Genomic DNA, 13,194 nt, shown 5'->3' with positions numbered 1-13,194 from the left:
AGGAGCAGCAGAGGGAGAGGGGTAAGCAGACTCCCTGCTGAGCAGGGAGTCCGATGTGGGACTCGACCCAGGATCCTGAGATCATGACCTGAGCCAAAGGCAGCAGCTTAACCCACTGAGCCACCCAGGTGCCCCGATGGGTTTTTTTTTTTTTTAAAGATTTTATTTATTTATTTGTCAGAGAGAGAGCGAGCGAGAGCGAGCATAGGCAGACACAGTGGAAGGCAGAGTCAGAGGGAGAAGCAGGCTCCCTGCAGAGCAAGGAGCCCGATGTGGGACTCGATCCCAGGACGCTGGGATCATGACCTGAGCCGAAGGCAGCTGCTTAACCAACTGAGCCACCCAGGTGTCCCTAGGGTTTTTTTTTTTTTTTTTTTTTTAATCCATTCTGATACCCTGTGTCTTTTGATTGGGGGCATTTATCCTATTTACATTCAGGATAACTACTGAAAGATATGAATTTAGTGCCTTTGCATTGCCTATAAGATGACTGTTATTGTATATTGTCTCTGTTCCTTTCTGGTCTATGTTATTTTCAGGCTTTCTCTTTGCTTAGATGTCCCCTTTCAATATTTCCGGTAGGGCTGGTTTGGTGTTTACAAATTCTTTTAGTTTTTGTTTGTCCTGGAAGCTTTTTATCTCTCCTTCTATTTTCAATGACAGTCTAGCTGAATATAGTATTCTTGGCTGCATATTTTTCTCATTTAGTGTCCTGAATATATCATGTCAGTCCTTTCTGGCCTACCAGGTCTCTGTGGTTAGATTTGCTGCCAATCTAATATGTCTCCACTGTAGGTTACAAACTTCTTATCTAGAGCTGCTTTCAGAATTTTCTGTCTCTGAGGCTTGTAAGTTTCAGTATTAGATGATGGGCTGTTGACTTATTTTTATTGATTTTGAGGTGGCTTCTCTGTGCCTCCTGGATTTTGATAACTGTTCCTTTCCCCATATTATGGATGTTCTCCAATATAATTTTCTCTGATACACCTTCTGCCCCTCTCTCTTTCTTCTTCTGGGATCCTAATTATCCTAATATTGTTTAATCTTATGGTATCACTTATCTCTCAAATTCTCTGCTTGTGATCCAGTAATTATTTCTCTTTTTCTTGGCTTCTTTATTCTCCATCATTTGGTCTTCTATATCACTAATTCTTTTTCTGTATCATTTATCCCAGCTGTTAGAGCCTCCATTTTTTTTTTTTTTTTTTTTTTTTGCACCTCATTAATAGCCTGATTTTAACTTGGTTAGATTTTAGTTCATTTCTCCAGAAAGGGATTTTCTAGTATCTTCTATCGCTTTTTCAAGTCCAGATACGATCTTTAAAATCATCATACTGAACTCTAGTTCCAACATCTAACTAATGTCTATATTGATTAGGTCCCTGGCAGTTGGTATTTCCTTTCCTTTTTTTGAGGTGAGTTTTTCTGTTTTGTCATTTCGTCCAGAGAATAATAGAAGAGTGAGAAAAAAATGCTAATAGGGTAACAACCACCTCAGAAAAATATAAACCAAAGAAATCAGAAGAGACCCAAAACTCAGGATAAAAGAAAGGAAAACAAATGATCAGGCTTGTGAACAGAACAGAGTCACACCCTAGATTTAGTGTGTATTTTGGTCTGTTAGAAGAAACTGCCTCTCAAAATGTTAAAGAAAAACATATATACAAAAATAAGGGTAAATACAATGAAGGGATGGAATATGATTTATAAAGGTAAAAATTAAAGATTTCAAAAAAGCAATCAAGTTCATTGAAAAAAAATTTAGAAAAAAAAGAGAATGTGATCAGGCAGGAGACTAGAACCAAGTCATTCACTAGATTTAGAGTATATTTTGGTCTATTATTTGAAACTGTATACCACAAATTTAAAGAAAGAAAAATGTATATATAAAAAGAAATAAGGTTAAACACAATGAAGGGATAGAATATGACTGTAAAATGAAAATTAAAAAAGGGTTTTAAAGAGGAATTAATAAAATATTGGTTAAAAGAGAAAAGAAGAAAAATTTTAAAAAATAGAAAAAGAAAAAATAAAGAAAAATTTTAAAATTAACTTTGAAAGACTAGAGAATCATGGGGAAAAAGCCATGAATTCTATGTGCTGTATTCACCTAGTGCTGGAGTTTTGCAATTCTCATTTATCAGTAAACTTAGCCTTGGCCAGATGTTCTTGCTGATCTTCTTTGGGAAGGGCCTTTTACAGTGATTCTCAAATGTCTTTGCCTGAGGTGGAACTGTACAGCCTTTGCCAGGGGCCAGGCTATGCAATCTCCTTGGGTGTGCTCTCAGTTTACGTTTGGTTCCCTAAATGCTTTCCATATAGCTTTGGAGGACAAGAATGAAGATGGCGGCCTCCCAGTCTCTGACCCAGTGGAGCCGAGAGCTCAGGGCCTCACTCCTCAGTGTGCCCTCAGAGAAAAGCAGTCAATCACTTCTGTCTCCCTGGTCTCTGGCCGCACTATGTACTCACCTGGCCTATAACCAAGCATTTCTATCTCTGGCACAAGGCCTCGTTTGGAGTCTCCAAACCCAGCAGATTCCCGCAGTGCACTCTCGTGCTGTTCCTCCCAGGGGAAGGTGAGTCTCCCTGGATCTGCTGCTTGTGGGGTCCCTGCTTGAAGAGTAGTGGCTCAACTGTGAAGTGGATCATGGTTTATGGCAACCCTGAGCTGAGAGCCCTCTCCCTGGCTCCATCTCTGCAGCCAGCTTCTCTGCTCTGATACCTGGGAGCTCTCCCATGCTCAGGGACCCCCAGTCTTTCTGTGACTCCAAGGGACCTGAGACCACACTGTCTCAGTGAGGACTCCACCCCCCACCTAGCTACTGGGGTGACAACCCTGCATGGAGCAGACTTCTAAAAGTTCTGATTTTCTGCTCTGCTGCTCTCTCATTCCCCAAGAGCCAGTCCCCCCGCCCCTCGCAGTCTATCTTCTTGTATAACACCTTAGACTGACCTCTCCGCACGTCCTACCTTCTGTAAAGTGGTCGCTTTTCTGTTCATAGAATTGCTGCTCTTCTTCTCTTCAATCTCCTATTGAGTTTGTAGGTGTTCAGAATGGTTTGATAACTATCTAGCTGAATTCCTGGGACCTGATGTAATTTAGGTCTTCTACTTCTTTGCCATCTTGCTCCCCCCATCCCCCCAAACATAAAGGTTTTAATTATGTCTTGTCTCCAGAAAAGCACATGTCCTTAACAGTGGATTGATAATAGTTCCAATAACTAATGGCTATCTAGGAAGAGGTGGGCAACCATTTGTTTGGATAGGATACAATTGGATAATTACATCCTATCACAAGGAGCAAAATTCCAGGTGTGCTAAAGGAGTTTTTGGAAGGATTATTTTCAGTAGTATAATATATAAAAACACAGTCACCCTTGTGAGAATGAAACTAGAAGATTAGCAAATGAAGAAAGGCACAGCGGAGTCAGCTATTATGTTATTACACATCAGGTACTCTATATACATTGCTTTACGTGATACCCATGGCACTCTCATGCAGCACCTACAGGCGCCTTCACTTTGTAGAAGAGAGTGGACACTCGGAGAGGGGAAATAATTTGTCCTAGAGTCATATTCCTGACCCAGGCCTGCTGACTCCCAAGTCATGGTTCTTCTAGTTCTCTATGCAAATTATCATAGAAAGAATTTACCAGAAGAAGAGCACATAATATTTTTGCTGACAACAAGGTAGCTACAAGCTGCCGTGATAGAATGAGTCACTGTGGATTCAACTTACTTCAGGGAGGAATCCCCAACACCAATGCAGCCTCGCAAGCTGAGCTTCCTCAGGAATCCACCACATCGCTTGGAGATATTTTCCACCACTCGACCCTGGAATCAAAAAAAGTCAGAAAAAAATATCATTTTTCATGCTGCTTATCTAACACATGATAATCTGAAATTTAGAAATGGAATATATTTTTTCCAGGTGTAATGAAGCCATTTTGGAGCATTCCTCCAACACTCCACTCTTCCTAAAGGAGCTGCAAGCATTGAAAAATGTTTTCAATTAAAGCATTAAGTATTCAAAAAAACCCACCAAACCTTAGTGCACTTTATTTTGACAGCTTTAATCCTGGAGCTAGGCCTCCCCTACTCAGGGCTCGGAGCTACTGCACCAGTTGCAAGGTTTTTTGAGGTCAGCTGTGGGAACACTGGCTGCTAAGCAGCAATCTAAAACAACATTGCTCAAAAAACCAAATTCTATTTTAGCTACACATTACCACTCTAAAAGTTTGAAAATGTATTATAAAAGTTCCCCCTCATGCTCCTTAGTAATCACCTATAAACATATTTGCTTTGAAATAGAAAACTTGGCTGGATACTGGCAGATACATTAAAAGAAAAAAAATGAACACTGATAAAGCACTTTGATTTTTTCAGGCACTATTTTAACACTTTCTTGTACTTATTATGGCTCAGTTACTATTCCCAACAACTTCATGGTCTACTACTCCACAATGGAGATAATGAAGAGTATGTCTAGAATACAAATCTTTCAGGTCATCTCTTGTTACATTACCATGCACTGTGATTCAAGTCAATGGAAAACTACAAATCAATCCAGGCAGGACTACCAATGGTCCATACACTTCAGGATTGATGGTTTGGGTTATTATACCAGGTAGAGAACCATGACCAGCTGAGGTGCTTGCTGCGAAGGGAGCACAGAATGGGGAGTAGAAGAAGACAGTTGAAAATATCAACTACCATCATGCAACCAATTAGAGAAATGAAAACTCTGTCATGAATGCTTCTCCTTATTTTGTTATGAGTATGTGTGTATGTAAAGCCAATATATTTGTTTTCTTTCCTCTTCTGTTCCCTTATGTAAAATAAGATGTATTGACACCATATCAAGTATTTAAGTATCATTAATTCTATATCATACTATTTAAGATACAGGATATGAAGAAGAGTGAACACTCAAGGACATTCTCTCTTCTTCTGAGGAAGGAGTTAGTGTGTTTCTGGTTGTACACTGGATACTTGTACCACATTAGGTTGAATTTGGACCTTGTTATTTTCTTTATTTGGAGATTAAGTATGGCTTAAGGTGATACATATGGGTGCCAAGTTGACAAGGGGTGAACATTTGATAATTAATCTGATGCATCAACTTGACTGGACCACAGGATATGCAAACATTTGGCCCAACAGTATTCTGTATGAGTCTGTGAAGGTATTTCTGGATAAGGTTACCACTTGAATCAATAGAGAAAGAAAAGTTGCAGTGGGTGAGCCTCATCCAATCAAGTGAAGACCCGAATAGAATAAAAAAGGCTGAGTAAGTGGGAACTCGCCATGCATGACTGATTGAGCTAAGACAGTGGTCCTTCATGGCCTTTGGACTGGGACAGAAAAACATCAGTTCTTCTTAAGTCTGGAACCTGTCAGCTTTCAGACTGGAATCTACCCCATGGACTCTGCTGGTGCACAGGTCAGACTGGAGCTCCGTTTCAGCTCTCTTGAGTCTCCAGCTTCCTGACTGCAGATCTTAGTACTTCTCAGCCTCCATAATCACATGATCCAATTCCTCAATATAAATTTCTGTGTTTGTATACATACAGACCCTATTAATTTTTTCTCTGGAGAATCCTGACAATTAACAGACTGGATTCAAAGCTTCATTTAGCAAATAAAGAAATTAAATGGTCAAATTGCCAAGGTTACCCTTTAGTGAGTGAGTTAGAGTTCTAACAGAGTTACTTGATTCTAAAGGCTGCACAACTACTCCTCCACAAGGGAGGAAATACTGAAAGAGGACCATTTGGGTCTTTAAAAAAAAAAGCTATTATCCTCACCTTTTTTTTTTTATCCTCACTTTCTAACATGGCAATCTTGACACTGAACTGTAAGCACTAAGCATTCATTAGGACACATCAAACCACAAGATCACAGGAGCAAGGCTCACACATATTGTTACCTGGCTAACATCTCCAGATGAAAATCTACACTCTGATATTGTTAGCAGATTTATGCTTTCGTGAGTATTTCCTCAGTTAATAAATGGCTGTCACTGGAGGTAGGGAAGCTTATGATTTGGAAATCTAAGATAAACATTTAAGTAAAAAATAAAACAGTGAAAACCCCTCCATACCAACATCTACAGATGAGGTACACAACATATTTTTCTCCATTTCAAGTTGGTTACATTTATATAAGCTTTCTATTCTTCCTTTCTTTGGAGTAAAAGCTTTGGTACTCAGATTAAAAAAAAAATTACATTCAGAATTTTCTGCTGTACTGTTTCCAATGAAGAAAAAATGAGCTCAGAGTTTCCAAATGCAAAATTCAAGTCAATGACTGTGTATTATCCATTTAGATAGTATGTTGAATGATGATGATAGTATGATAGGATAGATTTTGGAATGAACAGCTTTCGAGAAAAATAAGGCCTAAATGGAGAGACCTTAGGAGTTATAACTTTTAGATTAGCATGCTACTTGGTTATTTCTTATTTTTGGCTTGGTGGAATCTTTATTAACCATGAAGACACTGACAAAAAATGTCCAACTTTTAAAGACATGGAAAATGCCTAAACATCAGGGTAACAACACTGATTCAGGAAAGAGTGATGCTCAAGGAAAGGCAAAATGTACACTTGTCATCTGGATGCTTTATTCTACCTTCTCTCTGAAACACAACAGTCACATTGTGTTCATGGTACCCACTGTTTCCTTCTAACTGACTGAACCACCCAGGAATCCCCCTACTGTTTCCTCTTACTAGATGAATGACCTTGGGTAAGTTACTCAAGCTTTTTGTGCCTCAGTTTCTTCAATATGGTGTTTTTGAGAAAATTAAATGGATATTTGTAAGCTACTTAAATAGTGCCAGGCACATAGTAAATAGTTAGTATATTAATCCTGAACCTTGGTACATTCTCTTTCTCTTAACATACCCATAAATCATCATTTTCATCCCAAAGAAATAATTTTAGATGATCAGTTTATCCATGGAATGCTTCCTGGGGTGAGTATCCAATGGGTCCTGTTTAAAGATTTTATTTATTTATTTGACAGAGAGAGAGATCACAAATAGGCAGAGAGACAGACAGAGAGATGAGGAGAAGCAGGCTCCCCGCTGAGCAGAGAGCCCCATGTGGGACTCGATTCCAGGCCCCTGGGATCATGACCTGAGCCGAAGGCAGAGGCCTAACCCACTGAGCCACCCAGGCGCCCCCAATGGGTCCTATTTAAAGAACACAGTGGGGCTCCAACACTTGATTCATAATCCAGTCTGGATTCAAGTTGTTAGCCCCGAAAGAGGAGCTAAATAATATTAGGCTAGACTAATACTAATATGGTGCTATCTATTTTAAGTTTTCACATGTAGGGGCACCTGGGTGGCTCAGTTGGTTAAGCATCTGATTTCTGCTCAGGTCATGAAACTGGCTGGGGTCCTGGCATCAAGTCCTGCATCAGGCTCCGAGTCTGCTTCTCCCTCTGCCCTTCACCCTGCTCATGTTCTCTTTCTCTCTCTTGTCCTCACTCTCTCTGTCAAATAAATAAATAAAGTTTTAAACAAAAAGTTTTTATATGTAATTCTTTATATAAATGGTTACCCATAAACTCGTCTTTCCTTTAGTGGAAGTACTCTTAAGTCTTTCTACAATGTATTTATATAGCTATGATCGGCTGTAAGCTAAAATTCTGAAATCAAATAATATACAAGGTAGTGCTATTTACTTGAAATAGTAGTTTTTAAAATCTGAATTTAAAAGTTTTAAATATGCCTTTCAAAAAGTTGTATAGCTCGGGAAAATCATCAAAGAAAACTGAGGGGACAGTAAGAGCCACAAAAATAATAATTTTTAAGAATTTTAAAAAACAACGACTTTCCTTTGGTGAGCAGAAATGACCACAATTTTTGGAATTTAATGTGCTTCTCAGCATCACTAAGTAAACACAATGAACAAAGATCTAGAGATTATCAGTTTGAAGAAGAATCACAGGTCAGCATGTTTGGATGGGGCACTGTGGAATCACTGCTATTAAGCCTGGAAAGAGCATTAAAGACCTCCTAATCCAGGGGCCACAGTCCAAAACAGCAACTGAGCGCTTATGTATTCAGGCTGGGTGTGAAGCCCTGAGGTTCCTGACCCTTCCCAATTCAAAACACAACATGAGAGGAAACCCACAGTGGGAAATCCTGTGCTCGGCCCCACTTGCTGCAGGTGCTCTGCTCCACTGGTTTGATATGGGATCAGACACTCTCCAGCTGGTAACCTAGAGAAAGAGGGGAAGGGCCTCCACAACTGATCATTAGTTCTCCTAAGGTAACACGAGGTTAAATAACTCAGAGGAAATTGTTTGGGCTCATCTCACTGTTAAGCATGATTATCTCCTTATCCATTAAAAAAAGACACAAAACATACACTTTGGTAGAAACACTTGAGGAAAATGCTATATGAGGAACTGGATTAAAATACAACTCCATGACTACAACTGAATTGGCTAAATGAGAAATGAATAAGGTTCTCCCAACGTTGGGCAGATAAACTTCAGAATCTCCACACCCTTAATACAGTAGTCTAGATAATTATTATTTTTTTTAAATTTATTTATTTGTCAGAGAGAGAGAGAGTGCACAAGCAGGCAGAGTGGCAGGCAGAGGCAGAGAGAGAAGCAGGCTTCCCGCAGAGCAGGGAGCCCGGTGCGGGTCTCGATCCCAGGATCCTGGATCACGACCTGAGCCAAAGGCAGGAGGCTTAATGGACTGAGCCACCCAAGCATCCCAGTCTAGCTAAATATTGTGTGCAGTGAAGATTACTTTCCTCTTTCTTTTTCATTATAAGTTGATATTTAATCTAAAAGTTGTTTTAAAATAAACTTTTCTCATTTGGTCAGGCTTACCACTCTTACATGAGGATATTCACGTATTTCCAGGTAAATACATGAAAATCCTAGAATTATAAACACTTTGAGGATTTTTTTGCCTCTTTATTTTATAGACAATAAAACTGAAGAACTGAGAGAGAATATGGCTTAAGTGGCTGAGCTGCAGTGATATCCAGGTCTCCATCTTCACTCCTCGACTCATTCTTCTGCCATTTCTCCATTCTTGATGCTGAATTAGAATTCTCAGTAGATCTTTCAGATCAATAAATATTTGTCAGGAGTCTGCTAAGATTAAATCACTGAACTGGGTGTTAATGATGCAGGTTCGGGGCTTTAAAAAGCTAAGCAGCAATACCAAGGCTATAGACATAACAAGGAGGGAAAGTAGTTTGTTACTGATACAGAGCCAAAGCAAAATACAAGCAGAATTTTGGTCTTTATGTACATAGATACCTTCTAGATTTTTTTCCTTCTCTCCTACACTCTGATATCTTAATATTAAATCTAGGGGTGCCGGGGTGGCTCAGTGGATTAAGCCTCTGCTTTGGCTCGGGTCATGATCTCAGGGTCTTGGGATAGAGTCCCGCATCGGGCTCTCTGCTCAGTGGGGAGCCTGCTTCCCCCTCTCTCTCTGCCTGCCTTTCTGCCTGCTTGTGATCTTTCTCTCTGTGTCAAATAAATAAATAAAATATTTTTAAAAATTAAATCTAAATGCAGCAAAAGAAGAAAGCAGGAAAAGTGATCAGTTTACTTATCTTTTTATTTTTATTTTTATTTTTTTTTAAAGATTTTATTTATTTATTTGACAGAGAGAGATCACAAGTAGGCAGAGAGGCAGGCAGAGAGAGAGAGAGAGGAGGAAGCAGGCTCCCCGCTGAGCAGAGAGCCCGATGCGGGACTCGATCCCAGGACCCTGAGATCATGACCTGAGCCGAAGGCAGCGGCTTAACCCACTGAGCCACCCAGGCGCCCCACTTATCTTTTTAAAAAGTCTGTTGTCTAAAAGAAAGCTAACTTACCTCTACATCTGTTTGAAAGTTAAAAAGGTCTATTCTTTGCCAGTTGCTTCCATCCAGGGCTAAGATGTTCCAGGCCTAGGGTGCGGGAGGCAGAGGAGGAGAGATGGAGGTGAAAGAGATACACTGAGACTGTTAATGGAAGTCCTGATTCAACCTCTGTATTTCCAAACTTTTATTCCTGATATACATTAAGTGGACAGTCAAATATGGAATTAAGTTAACACCATGTTATATTAAATGTAAAAGATGACATTTAAAGTTAACTGCTTGGGACAGCTGGGTGGCTCAGTTGGTTACGCATCCAACTCTTGATTTTGGCTCAGGTCATGAGCTTGGGGTCGTGGGACTGAGCCCCGCATTGGCTCTGCGCTAGATCTGGAGCCTACTTAAGAGTCTCACTCTCCCTCTCTCTCCCACTTCCACTGCCCCTCCCCCCACTAGTGCACAGACACACATGTGCACTTTCTTAAAAACATTAAATTAAAAAAAGTTAACTGCTTGCTTGAACTAAAACTAAAACTCATTCTAATAAAACTCAATATTTATTGATTGATAAAAATCTGGTTAATACTCTACCTTGGAAATCTGTGCACATCGGCACAAAGTTACTATATCCAAGAAGGAAAATATTCTAGGAAGAAAGGGGAAAAAACAAAAAAAATGAGATGGTATTAACATTTTAAGATATTTACAACTTGAAAGATAAAATCTAATGTACCATCCCGATATAAGTTTTTTTAAAGATTCCTCAATTTGAAATACACAAGCTCACTATAATTCTGCAACACTACTATGAAATATCAAATGTTCACATGTTCCAAAGCTGTTTTAGACTCACTACACAAATCCCCTTAAAAAAAGAACCTGTTAAACTTTTATGTCACTTGTTCTATGACATGGACGTGGGATAGATCATAATTTATTCTATTAAAAAACCAACTCTCTAATCTCTTAGACACTAAGCTCGGGGAGAGCTAAATCCTTCTAATTCTAATGTCCCTAGCACATGGTACAAACTCCTCTTCTGTTAATAGATGTACCAAACAGGTTCAGATGTCTGAGCCTCAAATAACACAGCCAAGAAAGACTCAATGATAAAACGCATTTGGCTTTAATGTGTTTGTTCACAGAGCAGAAAGATGGAGTCCATTCATTGGCAAGTTCTATAGTGACCAGTTTTTGCTGAGCAAAAGCCAAGAACCACAGAAGGGGAAAGATGAGGAAAAGAAAAATCAGAGAAGTAAACAAAAACCTAGTAGTGCCCCTAGAGGGAGCAGTAGCTGTCAGTACGTCAGGGGACTGGGTGAAGTCCCAACATGGGCAGTGGAGATGAGTTGTTGATGATAGCACTTCGGCAAATACCTGCGTGTGTCTCAGCACTGTGTGGTAACAGCTGCAAACAAAGAGCAGCTTTTCTGAGAGAAGAGAGGTTTATGAGGATGAGGTCAGGGACAATAATAGGATCTCAATTCTCATAGTTCTGGGGGATAAATATGAGAGTTTACGTCTCTGTGTAGAAGGGGGAAAAGTTAAGATGGCAAACAGCCACCTATAAAGTTCTTCCAAATTCTCCAAAGATAACAATCAATGGTCAGTTGAAAATCCATGGGCTCAGGGAACAATAGCAGATCCACAAAACCCCAGAGCATTGTACCCTACAATAATGCATACACAAGCAGCACCACAGGGCTAGTGATGCTACAGGTACTATTCTACAATACAGGCTCCAATCACTTTCTACTGAAAAGTAAAGAATAGAAACGTTAGGGCTATACTGACCTTAAAAGATGCAATGGAACTTTGTATATAGGAAAATGTTGATGGCTAAAAATACGCACTAAAGTATATGCTAAACATGTTTCAAGGTGCCTGCAAACCTACATTGCCTCTATGGAAATACATCTTGCCCCACCCAAACGCCCTTCTGCCTCAAACATCCATGTTCTGTGCCATACGACCATTCCACTATGAGCCACAACTCATCACTAGCTCTCTAAAAGACCAAGGACCGGAGAGAGAAATGCATATGGTAGAATATGCTGGGGCTGGGTTCTAAAGTAAAAGCCTAGGTGAAAAAGGAGTTAGCCAAGTTTCCCTTGAGAATCCCTTAAGACTGTATCTCCTTGGAGACCACTTTCTATCACCTCTTTATAAGAACAATTGCACTGATATTTAAAAAGGTAGCTAACTTCGATTATGTATTTACTATGTGCTAGCCACAATTTATGTTAGTCATTTAACAGTCTCAACATTGTTTATCTCTTTTTCAGAGAATGACACAGAGCACAGAAAAGTTAAGTAACCTGCCCAGGCTACACAGATAGTAAGAATAGAGCTAGGGTTTGAAGCCAGGTAGTCTGGCTTGAGAGCCCAAGTCTATGACCACTACATATACAGCCTTAGAAAATTAAACTCAACCGTTTTTACCTCAGGACTGGACTAGATGCTATTTTTTTTTCAACTGAACAGCTGATGAAGTAATTTTGCTTTGTGAGCATGCTGTATGGAAAACACCTGTCTTTGAAAGCTAGGATCACACTAACTGAAGCAAAATGCTCACACATCCAGCCACACATGAGAACCAACAGCTGGAGCAAAAGTTCACATTACTCATCTCAAGCTTACTACCAAATTTTATGGTTACTGAATGAAAAAGCAGATTGCCTTTACTGTTTATTTTCCCTCTTCCCATCATCCCATAAATATATGTAGCTGAATTTGCACAAATTAAATAGGCATGATAGGACTCCAAATTACCAAACTGCAACCCAAGCCGAATTCCTGAATCATGTTTCAGTGAATAAAATAAACCTTGAATAAGAGCGTGGGACAGTGGCAATAGAGACAAAGATAGCTAGAGGAGTTAAGAGTCATGGTAAATTGAGTTCCAGCCTTTCCAAGCATTTTTTTTTTCTTGGAAATTACTTCCTACCTCATATGTGATAACTTCACCCTTCATTAGGAAAGCACTGCAAAGGCAACTTGGTTATCAGCAAATCTATAAAGGGATATATAGGAGTGGATATGCTTCTGAACTTTGTATTCTATTCCACTGGTCTGTTTGTCTACATTTGTGCCAATAAGACTTTTAATTATAAAGCTTTATAAGTCTTGAGGTCTGGTAATGTTAAGTCTTTCAACTTTGTTCTTTAAGATTACCTTGGCTATTCTTGATTCTTAGAATTTCCTCTTCCCTTTTAGAATCAGCATGTCAATTTTCACAGGAAAACTTTATGGAATTTTAACTGGGATTACATTGCATTTATAGAAACTTTGGGGAGAACTGAAACCTTTATAATATCAAGTCTTCCAATCCAGAAACATGATAT

At 39.4% G+C, this 13,194-nt stretch overlaps 1 protein-coding gene across 3 annotated transcripts in view; it reads right to left on the bottom strand.

Annotated features, from left to right (window-relative positions):
* FBXL2 (F-box and leucine rich repeat protein 2) overlaps positions 1 to 13,194 on the bottom strand; it is a 149,554-nt gene that overhangs the window by 54,809 nt on the left and 81,551 nt on the right. For 2 of the 3 annotated variants that reach the window (XM_059390637.1, XM_059390636.1), the window contains exons 3-5: positions 10,442 to 10,496; positions 9,866 to 9,940; positions 3,740 to 3,834 (exon numbers count right to left, since the gene is read on the bottom strand). In XM_059390637.1, the coding sequence (XP_059246620.1) occupies positions 3,740 to 3,834; positions 9,866 to 9,940; positions 10,442 to 10,496 (225 nt within the window). The remainder of the gene's footprint in view (positions 1 to 3,739; positions 3,835 to 9,865; positions 9,941 to 10,441; positions 10,497 to 13,194) is intronic. The other variant, XM_059390638.1, reaches the window with a different exon arrangement.

This window comes from Mustela nigripes, chromosome 2 (genome assembly GCF_022355385.1).
Source record: "Mustela nigripes isolate SB6536 chromosome 2, MUSNIG.SB6536, whole genome shotgun sequence".
In the NCBI taxonomy this organism is placed as follows: Eukaryota; Metazoa; Chordata; class Mammalia; order Carnivora; family Mustelidae; genus Mustela; species Mustela nigripes.
This window is presented reverse-complemented; position numbering and strand designations above follow the sequence as displayed.